This window comes from Aricia agestis, chromosome 6 (assembly GCF_905147365.1).
Source record: "Aricia agestis chromosome 6, ilAriAges1.1, whole genome shotgun sequence".
NCBI classification, from domain to species: Eukaryota; Metazoa; Arthropoda; class Insecta; order Lepidoptera; family Lycaenidae; genus Aricia; species Aricia agestis.
The window spans coordinates 17,242,996-17,270,755 of record NC_056411.1 but is presented as its reverse complement, the minus strand read 5'-3'; the positions used below and the strand labels follow the sequence as shown (position 1 = coordinate 17,270,755).

The window sequence follows — 27,760 nt, the reverse complement described above, 5'->3', positions numbered from 1 at the left end:
CTCGCTTCGAGCCAGCTCGATGGAATTAACTATGTCAAATAGTATGTCATTTCCTTCGATTCGGAGTAAAACTATCGAGCAAAACGTATGTGAGTACTTAGCATTACGGTAGTCTGCTATCAAGGTGATGAAGATGAAACTGTTTTAATAAAGTTTATTAAAAATTATAACTTTGCAGTATTTACCTTACAACGAAATACAAAACTTCACTCTAGCTGCTTTTTGAAAATCTCTGTCTTTATTCCACAATTACTTTCGGTTCAAAACGTCCCAACTTAATCAAATTACTTTTCGTAATGTAACCCCAAAGCGTCGTACGTCTCGTTAAGCCCACGTAGATGATGGGGCCGATAACACCCCGTTACTGACGTCACGTAATTAACCCTCACAAACCTATGGGATAACGACTGTAGGCATACCTTTACTACAGATACTACAAAGACTTGCAGAATTTAATATTCTTTGTTCCATTATTTTTCTTTCTACAAAACCTTAATCAGTTTGCATATAGCCAATTAACGTTTTAAAACTGAAGGTGGGTAAATAGGTCAATGTTTTAAATTTACATTAGAAAGAAAGAAAGAAAGAAAAAAAATATATTTTTAGTACACACAAGACACAATTATAAATATTAGTTGCTTTATAGTGGTTAAATAGGTACAAGGTTGGTAGCTTCAAAATATATTAGTTGGTAAATGTTGAAAGTGCCTCAGCTCGAGAAAATTCAGTGTCTCATGGATATCGTACATTTTTGAGTAATTAAACAGTTTGTCCATGATCGACGTCGATTGTGCATGCTACAGATCACAATCATGGTTACAATCATGGCTACCATGGCCAACATCATGAGAAAACAAATAAACTATGACGCTCAAACTGCCAAAAATTCATTTACCTAACTGTACACGTCGGGCGGTGAATTGAGTTTAGCAAGTTTGGTTCGGACATTTAATTATTGGGAAAAATTTAACATGAAGTTTGCTGGGCTTGGAAATTGAACAACTCGCTGAGAAGGGTACGGGTACGGTCTTATTCAGCATTTAAGTTAACACAAGTTTATAAGTACCTACAGTTATTTACAGTATTACCTGTTTCGCTTATTTTTCCCTCATGTCCCTTTGTTCCCTTTAATCTTTAAAATTACGCAACGGATTTTGATGATTCTTTCAGTGTTAGGTAGCCCATTTATCAAGGAAAGCTATAGGCTATATTTTATCACGCTAAGACTAATAGGAGCGAAGAAATAGAGGAAAATGTGGAAAAAACGGGGAAAATTATTTGAAAGGGCTAACTTGAACGCGCTAATCTCAGGAAGAGATAGGCCATTTATAGACGAATGCTATAGGCTGTATTTTATCACGCTAAGACTAATAGGAGAATGTGGAAAAAACGGGGGAAATTTGAAAGGGCTTATCTCGTGAAGGATCATAGGCTATTGATTTTAATCATTTTTTCAGTGGCTATATATTTTATACACGTGCGACGCCGGGACGGGTCGCTAGTTTAATTATAAAGTACTATCTTAACATCTTAACATTGAATAAATAAATAAACTATTTTTCCACATTTTTCGCTGTTAGCTATTAGACTTTTCATAAACCTATTGTTTTAATGCTGATACATATTATACCAATCGGTGCAATCCTTTTTGTGTACTGGTGAGACATTTCAAAAGTTTGTTTTTGATGCTCAAAATATTTTATTTGTTAAATAAGCTGCAGATAACTTTATGGCTACGAATATAATTATATATTTTTTTATCTATTTAATAAAGGGGTTTTGGCGGTGACCGACTACGACTATGCTACCCACATTATGAAACAAAATATAAAATCACAACATAAGATAATTAAATACTACTTACAATAAAATCTAAATATTATATTTCTAGTAGGATTCGGGCCTCTCTTGAATTAGGTGAGGATAGAAAAGTATTATAGACTCCTATGTTTCCTAAAAATTCATGACCGAGGCTACTACGTCGGGATTCGCCCCGAACACACTCCATCAATACAATATTAGTTATTACAAGATTTTGTATTATTACTATTCAGTATTACAAGATTTTTAAATAAACCTTTAACTTTCAAACGATATAAACTACAAGAGAAATAAACTTAAGCACTTACAATGGACCAAACTTTACTTAATAAACTTTTATTATTATCACTTTCATTAAACCTTTATGACCCGTCATAATCGTTACCCGGGAGATAAGGGGGGGCGAGGGGAGGGGGGAAGATCCCCCCCTGTAAGTCCCCACTCTCATTACATATCCGATGAAGCAGAAAGCACTTAAGCCCCTTCACAAGTAATCATATTATAAAATAAGTTCATGCGCACATTGTGGTTGTTTAAGTACCTATCAATCCAAATGGATTGTCCGCAATCCACCTTTGATTGTCAACTAAAACGCCATATTTTTAATATGTCAGACTAGTTTAAAAGTTAAAATGGATCCCTAATAAGAATTCGCTGTCTGTTCACCCGTCTGTCCATCCGCCTATCACCAGAGTGTATCACAAGAACCGCGATAGGTCGACAGTTGAAATTCTGACAAATTGTGTATTTGGACTATTTGGAGGATTGTGCTGTCATTCCAAATGGACGACTCGTGTGTGCTAGCTTTAACAGTCATTTGTCTAAAGATAGAAGTTTTTCTTTTTTTCTCAAGATAGAAGTTTCGCAAAAAATTTTGTTTCTCGAGAACCCTTATTTTAAAGAAACTCGCTGTGTATTAATTTATTTAGTTTGTAAAAAGAAATTCAGTAACTGTATTAAAAAAAATAATGATATTTATATACAAAGTACCTCCGACCCTTATTTAATTTGGTTCAGTTTCTTTAACAGTTTAGAGTTTCTTTTTCGCTTTAAGATGTAAAATGTATAAATTGAACTTACTTTATTATAATATTACGAGTATTATGCATTAGACTGCTTGCTGCGCAACAAACACGATTATTCAATATTATTCAATAATATAATATTATATTGTATTTCAACTTTATTAGTCATAAAGGTACTATATTTCTTTACCAAAGAATTTCTAAAAACTTACAGACGGACGAACGTGACCTTATATTATAAAGACACATATACTTCTTACAAAGAAAAAAAAGGACTTCAAATCTACAAAATGCTTTATATTAAATGAGTTTTCTTCGCTACGTTTCCACTAGTCCTTAAAAATATATGAAGGTTCCTTATAAGTGGTGCGCTATAAAATTGTATTACGCCGAGCACTTCCTAATTTTAGGGGAGCCCTTGAGGTCTTACAGTTTTAATGTACCTGACGTCGTAAACTTTGAAGGTACTTTCCTATTTACTTGGTATATTACTTGAGGTAAAAGGACCGGAGTTCTACATGGGTTAAATAACTAGCTAAAAGCCGAGCTGCCGAGAGGAGGGCTCGCGTCGTCACACTTTGACTGACTGGTGATAACACATCTACATATAAATAAAAATCAATAGGCGTGATAGTTTTTCCATAAAGTATATTACAAAATGTAAACATTATGGCATATACTAGGCAAATATTTCTGAGGGCCTGTTTCACCATTTAACGTTGTTCGTGGCGGCCGAAAAGGAAGATCTTCCGACCGAGCCAGATAGCATACTCGGTCAGGCCGAAGCCCACTGACGCCATTTCAGACGTTGTATATATCTTGCCGTTCTCCGAAACTTCGATAGCGCGATGCAGGAATGTTAGGCGAATTGTAGGTACCGCCACATCACTCCCCCCGAAGACCTGTGGTATTCTTCGATGCGCTTGTGTTGTCAGGTGTGGGCCGAAGCTACGCGTGCAATGACCAGGAGAGGGACCCCGTGCTCTGCTTGCTGACCGGTCGTTGTAGCCTATGGCTGCCCCGTTCAAGCCAGACGCGGGTTCGACCGGCGCGGACCTCCAACGCGGCTTATTCATCATTCGCGGCTCATATCACGTCGGGGTCACCAATTTAACGTTGTTCGTGGCGGCCGAAAAGGAAGATCTTCCGACCGAGCCAGATAGCATACTCGGTCAGGCCGAAGCCCACTGACGCCATTTCAGACGTTGTATATATCTTGCCGTTCTCCGAAACTTCGATAGCGCGATGCAGGAATGTTAGGCGAATTGTAGGTACCGCCACAACCACTTTCTGATATAGTGCCGAATAGGCTATTCACAGCTTTTTTGACAGATTCTCTATACTTTACCTGTCAAGTTAAGGTGACGCCGCGTTGGGGCGTGTTCATATGACTACGCGCACAATCCGCGTACACGCAGCAACCGTCTTTTCACCGCGTACACGCAGCTACCACGCAGCGACCGCGCAGCCACCGCGCAGCTACCGCGCAGCCACCACGCAGCGTCCACTCGGTTGCTAGGGTATCCATAAATTCAACTATTTCTGTACTCAATCTTCATATTTTGAAGTCGGTGCCAGTTCCAAAAGTTTCAAATGTAAACTATTTTGTCAGATAACCATAAAGTTAATATACTTAGCGGAATAGAGCAACAATCTCGACTCTCGAGCTGTCAAACGAAACCGAAATAGTTTTACATCTGTGTGTAAAAATATGTGTACGTATATACTTACACAAGCATGATTGAACATCAAATCAAAAGAAATTTACCTTGTTTATTTTTTTCTGCATCTGGCATTGTCTCAAAACCTTCTAATTATAAAGTACATATTTCATGCCACGCTTGCAAAGTTTTACGTTTGTCTTTGTATATTTCGAGAGTCTTGTCCCACAAGACATCCCTTTCTTCTATTAACGAAATTAATAACTCTGACGACATCGCACAAAGGCAACGGGCATCCGTCGCGCGGTCTCAAAGGGAATGAGTAATGACACTAGCCGCGCGGGCGGTGATCGTAGACTGCTCTGTCGCTGTGCGTAGGCTGTGCAGTGACTGAGCGTACGCCGCGCGGTCGCTGCACGTTCGCTGCGCGCACGCGGTTTTTGTGGAAATATTTGAAAATAAGCTTTATGTCATTAGCATAGAACCTCAAACTGCTTTAACGTTTGGGAAAACACGCAACGCGCGCTGAATCCGCGCGCGCAGAAAACGCGTACGTGTGAACACAGCCTTAAAGTAAAAAACCGTGTTGGATACGTTTTAGATTGCTTGTTTTCTATGAGAGGCCGGCCCGACCAAGAAAACAAGCAATGGAACAGCAAAAAATGGGAAGGGCGTAAGCGATAAAATGGTTGCGTAATTTAAATACATAAATATATTTCATATAGGCTATGGGCAAATTATAGTGTATGCTTGAACTAATCTATGTACAAATTTTGGAAGCTTAAATCACTCTCCTCTGTTGCGAAAACTAGAATCCCTGTTTTTATAGAGGTATTTTTGTTTAATTATTCTGTGTTATAAAAATTGACCAATCGTGTTATGCTAAGAGTAAGTCAAATATATAAAGACATGATGAATACTGACAATTAACTTTTATTTCTTAGCTTTAGTTATTGCTGAGAAAAATCGATATCGCTGCAGCCAAATTATCAAGGCGTCGCCTTAAACCCGACTACGATGACGCTTCCTTTTAGAGAAGTAAAGAAAGACAATCTATTACCGTGGTTTTCTGCTATTCATCAACATTTTAGCTTTATTATAAATGAATGTTTCACTGATACCTTATAGCGACACTGCCGTTCCTAGCTACCAACAATAATGGAGAATTTATAATACTACACATCAATTTATTATTTCGATAATAATAATATCAACGAAAAGAGAAATTAATTAAATTCAGAGACGCGGAATTCGTTTGTTATTTTCGCATCGCGTCGGCGAGCGTTGGGTTAAGCAATTTAACTTATGCAATTATTAATTGGCACCCACGAGTTGGGTACAATAATTGTACGCCACCCATTTCTCTCGCAAAAACCGATAGTTCAAACAACTTACAAATTAGCCCATACATACCGTTGGTAAGATGAAAATAGCATTTATGGTTTTCTTTAAGACGTTTCTCCATAGTGATAAGTAAAGCAACGTGAAGGGCATAATAGTCAGAGTTCCTCTTGAGCAATTTCTTTATTACTATCAAGCCAATTTCCGGGTACCGTTTTAGGGTTCCGTAGTCAACCAAGTTTTGTTGATTACAGAACTTTAAAACGGAACCCTAACCATCTAATTTTTTGTATGTTGATTGTTTAATAGTTGTATAATTTAAGAGTAACATTGTCCTACAAAATATAGAACAACTTATATTTTGGGACCATCAAAGCAACAAAGTATGAAATCCTTTCTATCTCTGTTAGCTACCACTTTCGAGATTTTTCGCAGATAAAATTGTTGTTCGTCGTCAAAATGAAGCTACTCACAAAAAATTAGCTTGATAGTATAATCAAAAAAAATGTTCTAGGACTCCCAGACTACAATCTATTTATCAGAAACTAGATGATGCCCGCATGGACCATACATTTTTCCGAGATGAAAAATGTAGCCTATGTCCTTTCACGGGACTCAAAGTATCTCCATGCCAAATTTCAGCAAAATCGATTCAGTGATTTGGGCGTGAAGAGGTAACAGACAGACAGACTTTCGCATTTATAAATTAGTATATGGAAGTATGGATAAAGTGTAGAAAAAATTATGGAGCTCTAAATGTTTATATTAAATAAGGTTCAGTTCACATTGAAGTACGATGCGGCGCAGCGCTTCATTTTAAAAGCCATTTAATTTACGATGCAGCTCGAAATTCGAACTCTTGCAATATGAAACGTGTATTCTCTTGTTTATTAAATAAATAATCGTGAAATTTGTTAAAACCGTCTGAAAATTCAGAATTCTAATTAATTTGCGTCTCTGTAAGCCGAGTCTAAGTATATTAGCAGGACTAGGTGGGGAATCAAAGTTTTAACTTAATTATCCTAGAAGTTTCCTCGGTAACGCTTTAACCGCGCGGGATACAGGTATTAGCGGATGCAATTAGTGGCAACCCTGGCGCCTGGCCGTACATAAATTAACTAAATGAAACAGCTCGCCAAATGTGGTTTTTAAAATGGCCGATGTAGCCATTAGTTGAGTGCATATCGAGCTAAATTGTCGATCGTATAATAATTATATAAGCCACACTAGTTGACGCCCGCAACTCCTTTGCGCCAAAATTCGTTTATCACGTAGGAAACATTTTTCCAGAATGAGAAGTATTCTATGTATATTTTCCGGGACGCCAATTTACAAAGGCTATATACTATTTGAGTCACGAGTCAAACTCTTATAGATGAGCTTTTGTTTATGCATATTACTCGACAATACCTATTCTATCTCAGTAAAAAAATTTACTCAAGTGGATTAGCTTTTTGCCTTGATATTTTCAAAGAAAATGCACGGACAAAACCTAGTACTGTATTATACGTATTCACCGAAATAGATAAGCTTTTGCCGACATATTTTCAAACATTACGTACGAACAAAACCTAGTCGAGTAGAGGCTCACCACCATTATACTTGTTTATCGCGAACGCGATTGGTCGGCCGTAAGACCTCACAATATAAGTATTAATATAGAAAAAAAATCAAGCAAGTGCTAAAAAACATTAAAGTAACTTCATTGAACATTATTTAGGATTAGGTAGGAAAATCGGCGTGAAACAGCGCTTGCGCTGTGTTTCGCCGAGTGAGTGAGTTTACCGGAGGCCCAATCCTATTCCCTTCCCTACCCTCAACTATTCCCTTCCCTTCCCTTCCCTACCCTCCCCTATTACCCTATTCCCTCTTAAAAGGCCGGCAACGCACTTGCAGCTCTTCTGATGCTGCGAGTGTCCATGGGCGACGGAAGTTGCTTTCCATCAGGTGACCCGTTTGCTCGTTTGCCCCCTTATTTCATATAAAAAAAAGGTTGTATATCTGTCTATCTTTCATCTTATGTTTTGTTGTGTAATGTTATGTGCCATACTAATAAATAAGACTGACTGTTACGAACTATGTTTAAATTGTAAAAATACTACCTAAGCTAATCGTAAATTTGATAAAAATTATTATATTATCTGCGTTTTGTATTTTACATTAGAGGTACCTACGCCAGAATAAATATTTATAATAAAACCAAATTGTCCAACCAAACTCTTCTTTATCTCTTCCACCATAGACCGGACTCCAACCTGAAGGCGCCAATGCTGAGAGTGTTGACCCGAAGCTCGTTCCCCAAAAAGTGCCGGCTCACGATTCCCCCCGCCGGACCTCCCTTTTTCTTGCCACCACCACTCTCAGTATTGCCAACTTCAACTTGGTATTGCCAGTATATTAATTATTACTCTATGGTATTGCAAATGTAAAATGTCCATAATACGTGGGAGAGCCATGCTTCGGCACGAATGGGCCGGCTCGACCGGAGAAATACCACGTTCTCACAGAAAACCGGCGTGAAACAGCGCTTGCACTGTGTTTCGCCGCGTGAGTGAGTTTACCGGAGGTCCAATCCCCTTCCCTATTCCCTGCCTTACCCTCCCCTATTCCCTTCCCTTCCCATCCCTACCCTCCCCTACTATCCTATTCCCTCTTAAAAGGCCGGCAACGCACCTGCAGCTCTTCTGAAGCTGCGAGTGTCCATGGGCGACGGAAGTTGCTTTCCATCAGGTGACCCGTTTGCTCGTTTGCCCCCTTATTTCATTAAAAAAAAAAACAAATATAGCTGTCATTAAAATATTATAGTTTTATTATTATTTGTACTCTCAACAAGTGTGTAGTGTGTAGATACCTGTTTCTTACCTATTAAAAGTTCGTTTGTTAATTTATTTTAGTTTTTTTTTTTGTCACTCAAATCTAGAATAGAAACGAGTAAGTAATTTAATTATTTTAACATTCAAATAATAATAATTTCCATGTAACTATCCACCTATTTTTGAAGCTAACGATGACGATTTATTTACCATATCGGTATCAAATTGAATAGCATTTGTTGCTGCAATGTAAGAAAGAATTTAGCTAACAAAGTCTAGGCGATTTCGATCATTTTCAGTACATGTATAATAGATTAGGGTTTCGTTAAGTTTTTGTCAAACAAAAGCTAAGCCAGTTCAGTTTGCGCTTTCACTCTAATGGCCTTTGTAAATACGCTTCCGGGACAGAAAGCATCTCCAGACAAAAAGCAGACAGTCAGATACTTTTTCACTTTATAATATTAGTATGCATATTCTTTTAACGGGTATTGGCCCATCATACATCCCTTTGCTACGTCCAAAATCCCTGTAAAAGGCTACGGGGAGGCCGATCGAACTGATTGCAGGCAAAACTGACTGAGTCCTTTTTTTGCTTTCCAGTATGTGTAGCCGTGTATACGAGTCCTTATTTCATTTTCATATTGGACTAGATGATGCCCGCTCATCATTACTTGTGTCATTACTCTTAGTTGTTTATCCCGTGGTAGACGTTTTATGTCCCGGTGTCATATTTTTATTTTTTCAATGCCCATCCATCAGTGCAGCTTTAGCATGAAGAGGTGACAGAACGGTAAACACAGTCTCGCATTTATAGCTTAGCTTTTTTATAATTTTTCTGTGGAAAAATTACGTTTTTTTTTCTTGAACGAAGACAAAGAACGTCTTAAATCTTAATTCAATTTATTATTCTGTAGACTTCGAAATTTATCACAAAGCATTAAGTTTGATAAAGAATTTCTCATCGACAAAATCCCTAAAAGGGAAAGACAGTGAACTGAAAAACTTCTCTGGAATTTTCGTCAAGAAATTTGTAGACAGTCTTTCAACCCAAGCGAAGGATGATAGTGACATTTTATGGATGTCAAAAGGGGTGTATTTCTTCATACGTCTTTTTATGCTGATCTATAAAAAACTCCTAAAATTCTTTATAAGTATTTCACATTGAATCTATTACGACGATAAACATGGATGATGACGATGAACGTTAAATTTTATACCACACTTCTGATGCTGCATAACTTCGACTGCATAAGTTTGTATAGTAGAACAAACATACATTTCATTATTTGAGTTGATTAAAAATATGCTTTCTTTATTTGCCTATCTACAATTATTTCTAGTTTTTTTTTCATAACTCTCTTTACGGAAAAAAAGAAAATACAAATTAAATTATGATACTCAATTTTATACGTGGGAGAGCCATGCTTCGGCACGAATGGGCCGGCTCGACCGGATAAATACCACGTTCTCACAGAAAACCGGCGTGAAACAGCGCTTGCGCTGTGTTTCGCCGAGTGAGTGAGTTTACCGGAGGCCCAATCCCCTAACCCCTACCCTACTCCCTTCCCTACCCTCAACTCTTCCCTTCCCTTCCCTTCCCTACCCTCCCCTATTACCCTATTCCCTCTTAAAAGGCCGGCAACGCACTTGCAGCTCTTCTGATGCTGCGAGTATCCATGGGCGACGGAAGTTGCTTTCCATCAGCATCCGTTTGCTCGTTTGCCCCCTTATTTCATAAAAAAAAATTAAAACTAGTATAACTTTGGCTATACTTTATATGTCTAAGGAGTTAGGTCTAGTTTAAAAGATCTTTCTTTTCGCTAAGACTCACCAGCCTGAGAGTCTAGCGAAAAGACATATGAGTCACAACTCACAGGTCACTTACATGAGAACAAAATATTACTAAAAAAATTTGACACATTGCGTTCGTCAGTTAGCAACTAAACATTTACTCAGTGTTAAGTCAATATTAAATTAATAAATAATTAATAGAATTAAGAGGGGCTTACAAAATATGAATTTCGAATATTTCAATGAAGCAAGAGCAACACTTATTCGAGTTACGGATGCTAAAAGCTATTTTGTGTAGTCCGTTCATAACTAAATATTTGTATAGTAAAGTTATTACCCGCTGATGGAAATTCCTAGCAACATGAACTAGTTAGCGCTTGAGACTAACCAAGTCTTCATCATCATCATCACATTTTCATTAGGATTTGGGGAGTATTGTCGTCAAGTCACTATTTTCTTAGTAAAGAAATAGTTAAAAATAATTAATGGAAATAAGAACAAAGAAGTTATTTCTTATGTTAAAAAAACCTGTATAGGTACAATGTACAATGTACAATACCTACATTAAAAAAAAAATTACTATAGGATTACAGAATACAGGATTATTATTATTATTACAGGAATACTAACAACACGTTGCTGTCTATTCTTAAAAAACGCCATCTTGTTGACGCACAGGAATACTATCAACGCCCTCTGCCCCTATCATGCAGGTACTAATAAAAAAGTGTCGTTACAACTTTTTCAGTCTAGCACAAGGCGCAACGATAAGGAACTACGTTCCAATAGTCTTATTTTCATGATAGTTTCTGGTCACACATAATATAAAGTAAACAACGGGGAGCGATAACATTGAAATATGAAATACGGTTTTCAATATGCTACGTAAAATAATTTTAATTTGTAATCAACTAGCGTTGTTGTTAAGTAGCAAGTTGATTAATGATTTTTCGAGTTTCCTAAAGTTATTATTTCAAAACACAATATTATAATAATCAGATCAGAAAGACAGATAGGCAGTTTGATTGCCAATAGTCGTTTCGAGCAAACGGTTCACCTGATGGAAAGCAACTTCCGTCGCCCATGGACACTCGCAGCATCAGAAGATCTGCAAGTGCGTTGCCGGGCTTTTAAGAGGAAATAGGGTAACAGGGGAGGGTAGGGAAGGGAAGGGAATAGGGAAGGGTAGAGAAGGGAATAGAGTAGGGGATTGGGCCTCGGTAAACTCACTCACTCGGCGTGAAACAGCGCAAGCGCTGTTTCACGCCGGTTTTCTGTGAGAACGTGGTATATCTCCGGTCGAGCCGGCTCATTCGTGCCAAAGCATGGCTCTCCCACGCAAGTTTCATGATTACAGCAAGATTCCATTAACCTCACAAAATATGACAATGTCAGCAAAAGCCTGCCTGCCCCCCTAGACAAGTGGCAAAACGCTAACGCTAACGCTACAAAATGTATGCAATTTGACATAAGTCATCGCTTCGCTAGCGAATACTAATTTCAAATCGCATACATTTTGTAGCGTTAGCGCTAGCGTTAGCGTTTTGCCACTTGTCTAGGGGGGCTGTTGCCTCTACGCTAAAGCAGTTACAATAGTAGGTAAATGAGATTAGTACGCCTCCGTGGTCCAGTGGTTTAGACTTTAGAGCATGGCTCTTGACTCTCGGAGGTCATGGGTTGGATTCGCGCGTTGGAAACAAGTAAATTTCCAAGTTTGGTTAGGACAATGCAGGCTGATCACCTTATCCATTGTCTGACAAGTAAGATGTTCCATGCGTCGGATGGGCATGTAAAAAGTCAGTCCTGCACCTGATCTCTCGCCAGTCGAGTCAGTCGTCCATCCCACTGGGTTATGAGAATAAAGGAATAGAAAGTGCTCTTGTGTACTGCGCACACACTTGGGAACTATAAAATTACTCCTGCGTAACTGGCCTGGTTTCAATGAAACCGGCCACCGTCACCAAAACCGGTGTGAGAGTTATTATTACTGACGAGCCGTTCGCTGCTACAAATGAAGCAGAAATAGACCTTAATTAAGATAGCTAGCCCCGGGCTAAGTGCCGGAGATAACCCTTTTTGCTACGGCGATAAAAATAAGAAAGATATTCCTAACGTTTAGCGGAGAAAATAAACTTATTAAGTGAAATGTTATCTAAATGATATATTTTCAAAGGTTTTCTTAATACTTACCAAAAAGGTAATAATAATAATAATAATAATATTTATGGACGCTTTACATCACGTCGGTCTGGCCCCGTGGTAAGTACCTGAAGGACTTGTGTTACAGGTACCAGACAACGGATATATATTTAATACTTTTTATACTATACATATATTTAAGATTTTTATTATATGATACACATATTTAATACACATCCATGACCCAGGAACTTTTGAAAAACTTTTTTTGTTCCGTCGGCGGAATTCGAACCCGCGACCCCCGGCTTGAGCTACCAACGCGCTCACCACTGAGCCACAGAGGTCGTCGTCAAAAAGGTATTATAATACATATTAACTATACAGTACGCTCAAAATCAAAATGTTTGAAATTTTTAATCAAAACTAGATTGCAACCCGCAACTCCGTTGCGCCAAAATAATAATATGTTTATTGCGCGAGAACCGTATTTTTTTTGAGTACCTATATTATAGACCTATGTATTTTTCCGGGACTCAAAATATCTCAAAATATCTCCTTTCCAAATTTCACCAAAATCGATTCACCGTTTTGTACGTGAAGAGGTAACAGACAAACATACACCCTTTTGCATATTATTTTAAAATATTAGTGCGGATTGGAATTGTGTAATATTTTATACTTATTGTGTATACTCGATGTCTTTTACATGTACTTTTAATCAGGTGTGCCAGCTCATTTACATACCCATAATATTATGTCGTCTCGTGCAGTTGAGTTTAGAGGAATCCTCCTCCTTGTCACGTTTGTCTTGAAACCTATTCATTTTTGCACAGTGCTAGGTCCAGAAGTTAGAATACTTCGTAGATTTTAACTATAAACATATTTGTACATTGTAGTCACACTTACACTCACTTATGGCTTAGTTTACTTTCACTATTTATACGAAATTATTCTAATAACGATGATAAAAATTTTGCAGGTTCTTCACAATTATTTTTTTCTAATAATATTATGACTATTTTATTTTAACACTAATGTTCGCCAATACTCAGCTACCACCCACAGATTACAGCTTCGAAATTTTAAATTCAGAACGACTTATTATGGAACTCGCGATGGCGGTCAAATTTCGCGCCAACTTACACCCGTCCGTGCTTCAAAATTTAAATTTCGAACGAAATATGAAACTCGCGAAACAGTTTTGGCGGCGAAATTTCCCGCCAACGCACGACCGTCTGCGTCGGGATAGAGAGAAATACTGCGGAGGATGGGGACTGGGAGCACACCTGATTCCCTAGAGATCTGCAATATACAACTCACTTTGATAATGTAATTTGTTACTTTTTAATACTGTTTATTGCACAGATAGAATTTTAACAGACATTCGTTCTATTAAGTATCTATAAAATATGTAGAGCTCCAAGAGAACTTATGATTTTCATTACTCCTCTCATTCTTTATTTTCGGAATAGCTAAGAAAAGCAATCAAGTAGATCACTTTATTTTGTTAGCTAGTATGAATTTCCGTCTCTTATTAATCTCCTTTTTACTATTTTAGGAAAACAAATAGTTCATTGCAACAAAAATTATTAATTGTTAATTAGGTTATTTTCATAGGAGATTTATAGCGCCTAAAATCTAGACAAAATTTAAAGAAAACTAGGGGTGTAAAACCTATACTTAATCATAAAAAACGGATTTCATCATTTTACATACTTAGCCCCGAAGGCCAAGGACATACCATAATTAATCATTCCTTTCAATTTCTATTCAATAACACAGATTACACGCAATCAGGGAGCTATCAATTTTCAATTGTAACACACGACAGGAATACTGAAACTCACTCTGCCTTTTCACTGTTCCTCGCTGAATATTCTGTTTCGAGTACTTTCTCTCCAACGACCTTTTTTACGACCACAAACGCTTTTTGCATACGAAATGGAACACGGAAAGATACTCGTAGTTCCAAATTGAAATTTTTAAAATAGAACTAAAATCTAGTCGGAGTTAGAAAAATCGGTTTTATTTCCGTGTTTTAAATGTGGTTTAAATATAGAAAGAGATATAGATTGATAGCTAGATAGGCTTGTTTAAATTAGCATCTCACTTAACAAAATCTACCGGCCCCCTATGGACGCTGCAGTCCCTAGGCCGCGGCCTATAGGTACAGCTTATTTATAAATCCAGCCCTGCTCTGCACGGTTTTTATAGGTTAATTAGGTATTAAATAGTTACTACACACTTGGCTTCCTCCCCGTGCCCCATAAAACCCAATAACCAGCCTAAATTCCATCCCATTAAGACGTTTAGGTGATTAATATAGCTCACGTCCGTTAATCAAGCGGCGTTCCCGGCGGCATACAAATTCCCGGACGATCCGAACTCGCAGTACACGTGTTTCAGATTCCCGACTCACTCACGGCATCCGAAATTCGATTATGCGCGTCACTCAAATTCGATATTGTTTCCCCTGCAGCCATCTTATGCATTAGCTTATTGAAATCCATTGCGTGTTAATCCTAATATTATAAATGCGAAAGTGGATCTCAGGATTTGGATTTAGATGAAATTTGGTGCTGAAATACTTTGAGAGACATGGGATAGTTTAAAAAAATGTACGGTTACTGCGTGATAATGTACTTCGGCACAACAGGTATTAAGCGTGATCTTGTTATTTTATAATATTAAGGGCCTGTTTCACCACTTCCTGATAAGGTGCTGGATAGGCTTATTTGACAGATTCTCCATACTCTGTCTGTCAAGTTAAGTGGTGGAAAGCCTTATCAGGAAGTGGTGAAACAGGCCCTAAGTATTTTTTTTTATTAAATAAGGGGGCAAACGAGCAAACGAGTCACCTGATGGTAAGCAACTACCGTCGCCCATGGCCACTCGCAACATCAGAAGAGCTGCAGGTGCGTTGCCGGCCTTTTAAGAGGGAATACGCTCTTTTCTTGAAGGTTTGCAGATCGTATCGGTCCGGAAATACTGCTGGTGACAGTTCATTCCAGAGTTTTACAGTGCGCGGCAGAAAGTTACGCGAAAAACGCACTGTGGAAGACTGCCACTCATCAAGGTGATGCGGTGGTATGTTTTTCGCGTGGGACGATAGCGAAAAGTTGCAGGTGGTATGATTCTGAACAATTCCTCAGAGCACTCCCCGTGATACAACCGACAGAGGATGCAGAGTGAAGCTACATCTCGGCGTAAGTCCAGGGGGTCCAAGCTGTTTGAAACACTGTTGGATACGATCCAGAGGGAGCAGTTGGTATTTTGGCGCCCATGCCCAGAGATGAGAACAATATTACATATGAGGCCGAACCTGCGCCTTGTAGAGTTGTAGGCGTTGGTCCGGACTGAAGTACTGTCTCGCTCTGTTAAGAACGCCAAGCTTCTTCGAGGCTAACTTGGCCTTACCCTCAAGATGATATCGGAACTGGACTTCGCTCGATATGTTGACGCCAAGTATCTCAATGCTAGGGGAGATGGTTAAAGATGTGCCCTCGAAACGAGGATAAACGACCATTGGTGACTTTTTAGTGGTGAACGCGCAGACTTGTGTCTTGGCGGGGTTGAATTGGACTAAGTTACGTCTACCCCATTCAGAGACCTTCTCCAATGAATTCTCCACCTAAGACACAAGTTCGTTTCGACTCTCAGTGACATTTTGCCGAGAAATATTAGGGGAGCCGGTATATACAGCATCACCTGTACTATCATCCGCATAGCAATGAATGCCGTTGGTTTGTAACATGTCATTGATATGCAGTATGAATAGAGTAGGCGATAGCACACAGCCCTGAGGGACACCAGCATTAACAGACTGAGTTTCCGAGCATTCGCCGTCAACTACGACCTTTATGCTTCTGTCTCCTAAGAAACTAGTATCTATGATATATTTCTCAAAGTGGATAAACTAGCTAGGTAATATGTTTTACTAATGCACAACACAGTTTTAAGATTAAACTTAATGTCAGTTCACTTTTCGTTCGAGTCTAGAAGTAGAGATTTCCTAGTGTTAGGGTGTGTCAGATGTGGTGACTGGTGCTACATGCCAACCTATGTCAACAACCACGATATCAAAATTTACTTCTAGGAAATTGAAAGATTTTTTGGATAAAAATGAAGCTTGCTACGGATACCATTTTAGTATGCTCTTCACGTCGTCTTAATACCTGAAAGACTTCGTTTTAGGGTTATTTTGGGTCTATTAAGAAAGAGATTAAAGAGATTAAATTAAGAGATTTGTATGAAGATTTTTGTGATTTTTGAAATATACCTACTTCGTAACTCGTAGCCTATCCTAAGTTTTGAAATCGTTGACAAAATAGCAAAGCACTATTTTCACAAGGAAAAGTCACGTTTTCCGTTTCTTCATTACGACGCGAAGGATTTACCAACAAACAAACATGTTTACACTACTTCAATTTAGACCAGGAAGTTGGTCGGAATTTGACAAGGGAAAACGAATTGCCTTATTTACTGGACCTTCTATAGATATAATCATCATCAAACACCCTGATCTTCAAGTTATGAGTACAATATACTAGTATGATGACTATTATCAAATTAATTTCTTACTAGTCCATTAGAATTTAAAAAGTTAAACTACCGTAATAATATACAGGGTGTAACAAAAATAAGTGATAATACTTTAGGGTGTGTACATGTTCCTTGTAAAGAGTTCACTGTGAAAGTAGCAGCGCTGAAAGACCAAATTTTTTTTTCACTTTTGTATGGGGAAACTCGTGGCGCTGGGGCTCTTGCCCATACAAAAGTGAAGAAAAAATTTGGTCTTTCAGCGCTGCTATTTTCACAGTGAACTCTTTACAAGGAACACGTACACACCCTAAAGTATTATCACTTATTTTTGTTACACACTGTATTATTGTCGAGTTACCATTATATTTTTACTAACACACATCTACGAAGTTTCGTGCAACGTCTATGGGCTTTAAATATGAGCTACCTCTAGAGACTAGACTCTAGAAGTCTAGAGTATTATAACCGAATCTTTACAATCAACCTCACTTATAATACTAATTATTATACAGACAAAAGTTTTACATGCTTGTTATGTTTTAGTGCAGGGGTTCCCAAACTGTGCGCCGCGGCGCCCTGGTGCGCCGTGGAAAGGCAAGAAGGGTGCCGTGAGCCGAGCCTCCATCATTATCCAAAACCACAAATATTATAAAATTAAATTGCATATAATATTAATTATGTAAAGCAGGTAGGTGATTAAATATTTGTTTATTGCTATTTACCTGCTTAACCTAACTTTAATCATTATTAAAGGTATTTACATAATAATTATGTATCTTTTTCTAATATCTAGGTATAGTAGGGCGCCACGCGCCGTGACAACAAAATATTTTACATGTAACTGCGCCGCAGGCTGAAAAAGATTGGGAACCAGTGGCGGATTTACCAATAGGCTAAGTAGGCTGGAGCCTAGGGCGGCAGAATTAGAGGGACGGCAAATTTAGCTCAATTTTTTATCTTACAGAAATAAAAAATCCCACCAAAACATTTCTTGTAAAATATTGCCGAGACGACCACATAAGGTTTACGGTTTACCCTGTGAAAAAGATAATATGAGATCTCATGTAGAGCCAAGCTTTTGAATCTACAGGGCCTAACTCTACTGACCCTAAATTAACCAAATTCTACATACCAGTAAATATGTATGGCTTCGCCGTTTCGCTACCGCACAGGGTGAAACCTTGGTGTCGTCTTCTCAGAAAAAAATTTCAAAAAATGGTTTGGTGGGATATGATTGTGAACTTAACTAACGTATTGAATTTCAAAGGTCAGTTATTATAGGGGCGGCAAAAAATTGAATAGCCTACAGGCGGCAAATTTTTAAATCCGCCACTGTTGGGAACCCCCAGTTTTAGTGCATTACTTTGCTACTTAGGCTGGCCGGACGACCTGGGCGTTTTTCATATTCAATTTCCGAATAAGATTGCCGTATTCGGAATTCCGTGAGACTTGCGCAAACATTCGTTCTTTTCCCGTACAAACGCACCGGCTTGCACTTGAAACGTGAGTGCGGAATTTGTTGAGTACGGAGAAAAACAAACGTATGTATTTTCTACTGATTCCATGCATTCAGCTTTCCGCATACGGAAAAAGAATTCTGAAATCACATACGGAAAACGTACTATGTATGCGGCCAGCCTTTCACTTTGAAATCACGTTAATGTGTTCGTGGTCCCTTTAGCGGTATGAATATGGTTTAAATTATACTGAAGATTCTAGGTACACAGTACTTCCAATTTACAAGCTATTTCCACGGAAATCAAGCTACGATCCAGCACAAAACCACAAAGAGAACCCGCTAGTACAAGATGGACGCTCGCAATCCAATCTAGTAAGTAAATGTTTAAATATTTACTACATAATTTATCTACTGGCGGTCCAGTGGTCTGCAATTCCGCACGGCCTGGTGAATTTTTAAAATCAAATCACAAACGACTATCTATTTCATTAAAACGAGTTTTATAAAATATTTTGACAGTTGAAAGTTTTGGAGGTGAGGTATGGTACGTTTTAGACTTTAGTAAAAGATCTCTTAAATTATGCAAAAAAGACAAATATCTGGAAATATAGCTTCGATTATACAAAATAAAACTACAAGATGGTATGTTTAAGCAATAACAATCCAACGTCAGATAATATGCATTGTCCAAAACTTCGAAAATTATTCGATTGATTTTGATTCGACGTAGAGATAAAACCGTTTGATAGAATCCAAACCTGGGCCTGTAGACAAGTGGCAAAGCGCTAACGCTGACGCTAACGCTAGCGCTACAAAATGTATGCGATTTGACATAAGTCATCGCTTCGCTAGCGAATACTAATGTCAAATCCATACATTTTGTAGCGCTAGCGCGAGCGTTAGCGTTAGCGTTTTGCCACTTGTCTACAGGGGCTGATCGAAACTAGAGGTATTATAATATTGGAGTTATCCAATATTATAATAGTTTCGATTAGATTCGCTTTATTTACGTTGAGTATATATATTATATATTGAGTATTGATAAATAGCAGAATATACGCAACATAATATTATGTACACTTCCTCTACCACAATCATGTGACAGACCCGCGTGCTACATAATTAGCAGAAACTGATGCAAACGGAACGCCGGTTACATTCGTCAAGGGAAGGAAACGTAATTTGCTTCATGACTTGGACGTGACAACCGTGACAACTCCCCCTCTTCTCCCCCTTTTATAGAGAGGTCGGGGAAAGTGGTGTATGATTGGAAAAATTTCGCTATACGAAGCATTTTAATTAAGGCGGGGATTAATCTCAATCCAAAACGATAACCTTGCACACAACCAAAGACCAAGCGTATACGCATCGCAATAAGATTCATTTTAGCTTAGCATAAAACTGTAGTTACTCGGGCGGACCGTCTCTATTTTTCATGTTTTTTTTTTAATATCTTTGGAAATAAACATTAAGAAACAAAATTGTTCGGTTAATGACATTTTAATATAGATTTCCTAACAATTTATTCAAATAAAAGTAAAATAATTATTCTAGTTAATACTTATATTTCGATGAAATAGATTTTTATCGGAGGTGAGATTGTAAATTAATTACAGCCAAAGTATTACGTTTTATTAAAATGTTTATGGTTTAAGGTATTTTAAATAAATTGTGCTTTATATCTCATGTTTTTAACACTTCGTTATTATATTGGAACTAGGTAAACCGGGAGTCACGGAATAACAAATTGGGGTTTATCCTCGCCTTAAGAATGCCGATTGAAGAAACGGAAGTTAAGAAATGTTATTGCCATTTAATATCTTTATATTTATTTTAACGGGCTATAATTTTTGCTTCGATACGGTTTTTAGGGTTCCGTAGTCAACAAGGAACCCTTATTGTTTCGGTCTTTCCATCCGTCTGTCCGTCTGTCTGTCTGTATGTCCGTCTGTCAGTGACTCTGTCTATCCGCGGTTTTACTTAGAGACTATAGGACCTACAAAGCTGTAATTCGGCAAGAATACACACAATATTAATGATGCCGACAAAATGGTATATAAAATCTTAAAAATATTTTTTTATGCTACCTTCCATATAAGTACTATCAGAGAAGTTGATTCCTATGCAAATCGGGGACCTAAGTAGTTTGGTTGCGTTACGTCAAACCCAGCTGACAGATCACAATTAACATTGAATTGACATATTCGACCAAATAACGTTGGTCTGTCAATTGCATAGGAATCAACTTCCTCGATGGTACATTAAGCGAGGATAACAATTTTTTTCGCGTGTACCCCACCACGTGGAGTGTCGTTGGATAGGTTTTTTTTAAATGTTACGAGTATTCATAGATCATTTTCCGATTTAGGGATCCATTTGTGAAATGTGAAGTTTCAAAGCGGAAGAAATCGTTAGAGTCAGTGAGTAATGTAGAGTTTGCTGTAAGAGTAACTTTATTTTTCCCTCTTGTATGGAAAAATTCATGTCGCTCGGGTGCTTGCCCATATAAATCACTTAAAAGCTCTCTCAGCGCTGCTACTTTCACAGTGAACTCTAAATAAAGAACACATACACACCCTAAAATATTATCGCTTAGTTTTGTTACACCTATACATGGACAAAGTACCTACCAAAGACTAAAATCTACATCCGTATTAGTACTAGTAAGTATACAATATAATATTTTATTTTTTTATTTTATTATTATTCTTATTGTGGTGGTTTAGGTCTCAACATGTTTTATACGTCTGTGGTCTCTCATTATAGAGTCACAAGGCGGGATTTTACCACGACGCACGGCGCTAACAACTCCAGTCAGTATCGATTCGTTACTCTGATTAAAGGGGTCGGATTTTCCATAATTCTTCTGATTCCGACAATGGTTAATCAGTAATCCGCAATTTCTTATGTCGCGACATAAGAAATTGCTGATTACTGATTAGACGTTGATGAGAGGAATCAGAAAATTTTAATAATTTAATTATATTGCTTCATGATTATTATTAGGTAGGTACTCATTTAACACGTACCTAACTAATTTGTCAATATGTGCAGAAATATATTATTTAGTCGCATGTAAATTGCATTTCTCGGTGATAAAAAACACACTATGGTCTTTCCTCGAACTCGAAGTGTCTTCATATTAAAAAAGAGGTAACTGACAGACACCTTCACATAATATTTTATAATACATATTAGAAAGGGTGCAGGGTATTCACTATAAGATTTATAATATCAATCGGTACTAACACTTCAATCCTGCTAGTTGATAAATAATTCTTTTTAACTAACTACTTGCTTACAACTTTTATAAGTTCTACTTTATGCAAGGGGTATAATGCATTGTCATATTAAAAGCTGTAAACCTTGTCGCAAGTGCAAACCATATTTCAGCCTTCATTACAAGCGGGCGAAAAGCGCATATAACCGTATAAGAACTCCCAAGGACATCAGGCAATTTCCATACAATGTTGGTCTAAAAAACCGGCCAAGTGCGAGTCGGACTCGCGCACCGAGGGTTCCGTACAAACCTGCAAGGTTTACAAAGTTCGTTCATTACGACAATCGAGTCATAACTATGGTATTTTTATTGCAAAATGAAATTCATAACATTACAATGGGGAAAGATGGAGGAGCATAAATTTAAGACAAAGATCTTTATCGTTTAAGTAATCCTTTATGTTTCAAAATATGCGGTATCAATGGTTGTACTTTTGCGTTTTGCGTTTTTGCGTTGACTTAGATTTTTTTTTTTTTCACGGGTTAAAGGCAATTAGATCTAAGTATTTGATATGAATTTCAACTTGATAGCTCTACGCGTTCATGAGGAAAAAAGTAATAAGTTTATATTTATTAAAAAATATATATTTTGTAATGTAACTAAAAATTTAAGGTTTTCGGAATTTTTCCTTTATGTGTGCTATAAAACATTGCTTCATGCCAAATTTCAAGATTCTAGGTCGACTGGAAGTACCCTTTAGGTTTTGATTCCCTTGCGAGTACTTGCGAGTTTCAAAATATGCAGCTTAAATTGCTGTTTCTTTTGATTGCGTTGACATAGAAGTTTGATTTTGTTACAGCTTAAAGGTATTATAGACCTGAGTATTTGGTATGAATTTCAATTTAATACCTCTACGCGTTTATGAGGAAATGGGTAGTAAGTTTAAAATTATTAAAAAAAAATATATTATGTGATGTAACTAAAAATTTATGGTTTTCGTAATTTTTCCTTTATCTATGCTATAAGACGTTGCTTCGTACCAAATTTCAAGATTCTGAGTTCACGGGAAGCACCCTGTAGGTTTTGATTCCCTTGCAAGTGTCGAAAATTTGAGGCATAAACGGCTGTATCTTTTGATTGCGTTGGCTTAGAAGTTTGATTTTTTCACAGCTTCAAGGGACAGTAGACCTGAGTAATTGATATAAATTTCAGCTTCATACCTCCACGCGTTCCTGAGAAAAAGGGTCTTGACAGACGGACGGACGGACAGACGGACAACAAAGTGATCCTATAAGGGTTCCGTTTTTTCCTTTTGAGGTACGGAACCCTAAAAAAGCTGCGCGGCCAGACCTAGGATTATTTAAAATAGCTACGCCATATTAAGAACTTAAAAACATATATTATGGACCTGTAACTGCATTTTTATATTAAGTATTATTTATTATTTTAAGTTACCTACGTACGAAAACATAAATAACGACTAAAAAACATAGTAACAGTGTTATTTTAAATTCATAGAATTAGTTTAAGGTATAAATAACCTAGCTATCGGAAATATTCTTAGTTCTGGCCGCGCATTTATTTATTTTTAGACCAGAATGCCTGATGTCCTTTTCTCTTTACATTTCTATTTTTAGTGGCTACGAAAAGAGTTCTTATTCTTGCGGGTAAAACAAACACTAAAGCAAAAGATTAACAAGCAAGTTTTCTTTAAAAGAAATAAGTTTCTCTTGAAAGGGAACTCGCTACACGGTTTTCTTTGAAAGAAAAATCCAATACTTTTCAAGCCTTCATAATCCTACTTAAAAACTTATACATACAGCACGTTCAATTAACAGTTAAAAATTCTTGAAAATATTGTAAGTATATATTAAGTACTTACCTACCTAAGTACCTGGGAAAAGTTTTAGTGGCCAGTGGGCTTTTAAGTATTTTTTCCTCTCATTTCTATGTGTGTAATATTAATAATTATTTATAAGTATTAATTTTGTTAAACACATAATATTATTGCTAAAGTTGCAGTTTGGGCAAGTGGTAGTAATGGTTAACCTACCTAGCTTATAATAGCTAGGTAGGTCGTAGGTAAGCGTCTACCACTTTACTGACTCGACTGCACTGACGATTTTATAATAGACTAGCTACCCGCCCCGGCGTCGCACGGGTATAATATATATAGCCACTGAAAAAAGATTAAAATCGATAGCCTATGATCCTTCACGTGGTCTACTTCTTATCTGTGCCAAATAACATAAAAATTGCTCCAGTAGTTCGCGAGATAAGCCCTTTCAAATAATTTCTCCCGTTTTTTCCCACATTCTCCTGTTAGTCTTAGCGTGATAAAATATAGCCTAGCCTTCCTCGATAAATGGGCTATCTAACACTGAAATAATCATCAAAATCCGTTGCGTAGTTTTAAAGATTAAAGGGAACAAAGGGACATGAGGGAAAAAAAGCGACTTTATATTATAATATTATGTATTGATGTAATATTTTGACTAAACAATATTGTTCTTGATGATTTATAAAGATTTGTTTGTAAAAAAAAGTTTTATAAATAAAAGATTAGGTACGCTCGCAACTCCGTTGCGCCAAAAATTGTTTATAGCGCGGAATCCGTACATCCGCAATAACTCCAAACCCAGCAACATCGGTTCAGCGGTTTGGGCGTGAAAAGGTGACATACATACAGACAGATACACTTTCGCATTTTTATTATTAGTATGGATGTGTTGCTAATAAAATACGTCAAAGCCATAAAGTTAATATACCTAGCGGAATAGAGCAACAATCTCGAGCTGTCGAACGAAACCGAAATTGGTTTCATCTGTGTGTAAAAATATGTGTACGTATACACTTACACGAGCATGATTGAACATGATTTGAGATTTCTATGAGATTAAATTGTCAACGTGCGGCACGTGCCGACTGGACGTCAAAAAAAGAGTGCTGCTGTCATGCATCACACGTCTCTTTTTACCACGCAGTGTTACTGATAGTGACATCTCTCTTGCTGCCTTTGTTTCTCTATTCCGCTAGGTAAGGACCCTGAGCCATGTAAGGCCACTCTAACGGGAAAATGCTTGTTATTCGTTTATTAACTAAATAAATTAAGAAAACAAATTATCAAGTAATGCTCTGTTTTATAAGGTATCATATTATAAATCTCTTTTTAACCTAGCTTCAATAGCCATTTAATAAACTTAAGTTTTGTTAAGCCTCTTCCAAATGGCCTTGCAAGGAACACAGCTCCAAACAAGGCCAATATTATACACTTGAAAATAGAGTTACAAGTATTTATTTATTTGTTTTTACTTTTTTTTTTTATTAAATAAGGGGGCAAACGAGCAAACGGGTCACCTGATGGTAAGCAACTACCGTCGCCCATGGACACTCGCAACATCAGAAGAGCTGCAGGTGCGTTGCCGGCCTTTTAAGAGGGAATACGCTCTTTTCTTGAAGGTTTGCAGGTCGTATCGGTCCCGAAATACTGCTGGTGACAGTTCATTCCAGAGTTTTACAGTGCGCGGCAGAAAGTTACGCGAAAAACGCAATGTGGAAGACTGCCACTCATCAAGGTGATGAGGATGGTATGTTTTTCGCGTGGGACGATAGCGAAAAGTTGCAGGTAGTATGATTCCGAACAATTCCTCAGAGCACTCCCCGTGATACAACCGATAGAAGATGCAGAGTGAAGCTACATCTCGGCGTAATTCTAGGGGGTCGAAGCTGTTTGAAACACTATGGCAGTCAACAATTCGAGCAGCCCTTCGTTGGATACGATCCAGAGGGAGCAGTTGGTATTTTGGCGCCCCTGCCCAGAGATGAGAACAATATTCCATATGAGGCCGAACCTGCGCCTTGTAGAGTTGTAGTCGTTGGTCCGGACTGAAGTACTGTCTCGCTCTGTTAAGAACGCCAAGCTTCTTCGAGGCTAATTTGGTTTTACCCTAAAGATGATATCGGAACTGGACTTCGCTCGATATGTTGACGCCAAGTATCTCAATGCTAGGGGAGATGGTTAAAGATGTGCCCTCGAAACGAGGATAAACGACCATTGGTGACTTTTTAGTGGTGAACGCGCAGACTTGTGTCTTGGCGGGGTTGAATTGGACTAAGTTACGTCTACCCCATTCAGAGACCTTCTTCAATGAATTCTCCTCCTTAGACACAAGTTCGTTTCGACTCTCAGTGACATTTTGCCGAGAAATATTAGGGGAGCCGGTATGTACAGCATCACCTGTACTATCATCCGCATAGCAATGAATGCCGTTGGTTTGTAACATGTCATTGATATGCAGTATGAATAGAGTAGGCGATAGCACACAGCCCTGAGGGACACCAGCATTAACAGACTGAGTTTCCGAGCATTCGCCGTCAACTATCGTCCGTTATGCTTCTGTCTGCTAAGAAACTAGTGATCCACTTACATAATTTCTCGGACAGCCCGTATGATGGAAGCTTTGATAGCAGCGCTTTATGTCAAACCCGATCAAAGGCCTTCGCAATGTCCAAACTAACAGCCAATGCCTCTCGCTTCGACTCAATTGCCTGAGCCCAACGATAAGTCAGGTATGCCAAGAGATCACCAGCCGAGCGACCCTTACGGAACCCGTATTGTTTGTCGCTTAGCAATCCTGGCCGTTCAAGTATCGAAGAAGCTGGCTATTGATAATGGATTCCATTATCTTCGAGAAGAGAGAGGTTATAGCGATTGGTCTGTAGTTGGAAGGATTTGAGCGATCACCTTTTTTGGGGATCGGGTGCACCAAGGCTGTCTTCCAGGAAGCCGGGACGATGCCAGTGGAATAGGAGAGCCGAAAAAGACGCGTCAAGACCGGAGCCAACCCTGAAGCACACTTTTTCAACACAATAGGCGGGATTCCGTCAGGCCCACTCGACTTTTGGATATCAAGGGAACAGAGGGCTTTTCGCACTGAGCGCTGATGAAACCGAATATCCGACATGATGCTCGTGCATTGCGGTATGGTCAGCGGTTTCTGCCCCCCGTCATCCAGGGTCGAGTTTGACGCAAAGAGCTTGCCCAGAAGATCGGCTTTGTCTTTTGCGTCCTGGGCCAACGATCCATTTCCTACGTGTAGGTATGGTAAGGTTGGCTTGCAGAAATTTCCTTCAATAGCTTTGGCCAGAGACCAGAATGCACGGGTTCCCCGATTTGCCCGAGTGATCTCTTTCTTGAGGGGCCTAGAGGCAAGGTTGTACTCCTTTTTATATGTGCTGGTATTTAAATCCCGAGCAGACACTGCGTTGGCCCAGGATTGGTAAGCCTCCTGCTTCCGGCGAGAAGCTTTTTTGGGGGATGAACCAAACCAGGGACGAAATCTGCCGCCAGTTGGCACTACAGAGGTCGGAATGAAAAGTTCCATCCCCTGCATCACCACATTGGCAACAGAGTTGGCAGTGTTGTCGGGATCATCCGGCGAGAAGCACACGTGCCCCCAAAGATAGGATGCAAAAAACGACCGCATCCTATCCCAGTCTGCTGACTTGTAGTGCCACACATGACGGTATTTAACAGCGCGCTGTCTTAACACCGTCGTAAGTGGCACAGAACTCCTAACAAGGCAATGATCCGATGAACCAAGTGGTGCGGTTACGGATATTTGGTAGCCGTCAGGATTTGAAGTCAGTAGGAGGTCCAACAAGGAAGGATTCTGACCATCCACATCTGGGATTCGCGTAGGCGTAGTAACCAGTTGTGTCAAGTCGTTCGCAAGGGCAAAGTTGCAGACAGATCTCCCCGCATGATCAGTTTTACTGGAATTGAGCCAGTTGGCGTGGTGGGCATTAAAGTCGCCAAGTATTATGATCTCTGCGGATGGGATCTGCTGCTGCACAAAATCTGAAGCAGCTTGCAGGTGCTCCAAGAGTCGGTCCGTCTCGGGGTCACCACTATGGGACCTATATAGGCACGCATAGACGCGAGGGTG

The 27,760-nt window shown here is 38.6% G+C and overlaps 1 protein-coding gene across 1 annotated transcript in view; it reads right to left on the bottom strand.

Annotated features, from left to right (window-relative positions):
* LOC121728133 (ras-like protein family member 10B) overlaps positions 1 to 13,433 on the bottom strand; it is a 28,096-nt gene extending 14,663 nt beyond the window's left edge. The window contains exon 1 of the mRNA XM_042116247.1: positions 13,336 to 13,433. Coding sequence (XP_041972181.1) covers positions 13,336 to 13,414 — 79 coding nt within the window. The 5' untranslated portion in view covers positions 13,415 to 13,433. The remainder of the gene's footprint in view (positions 1 to 13,335) is intronic.
* Between the last annotated feature and the right edge of the window lie 14,327 nt (positions 13,434 to 27,760).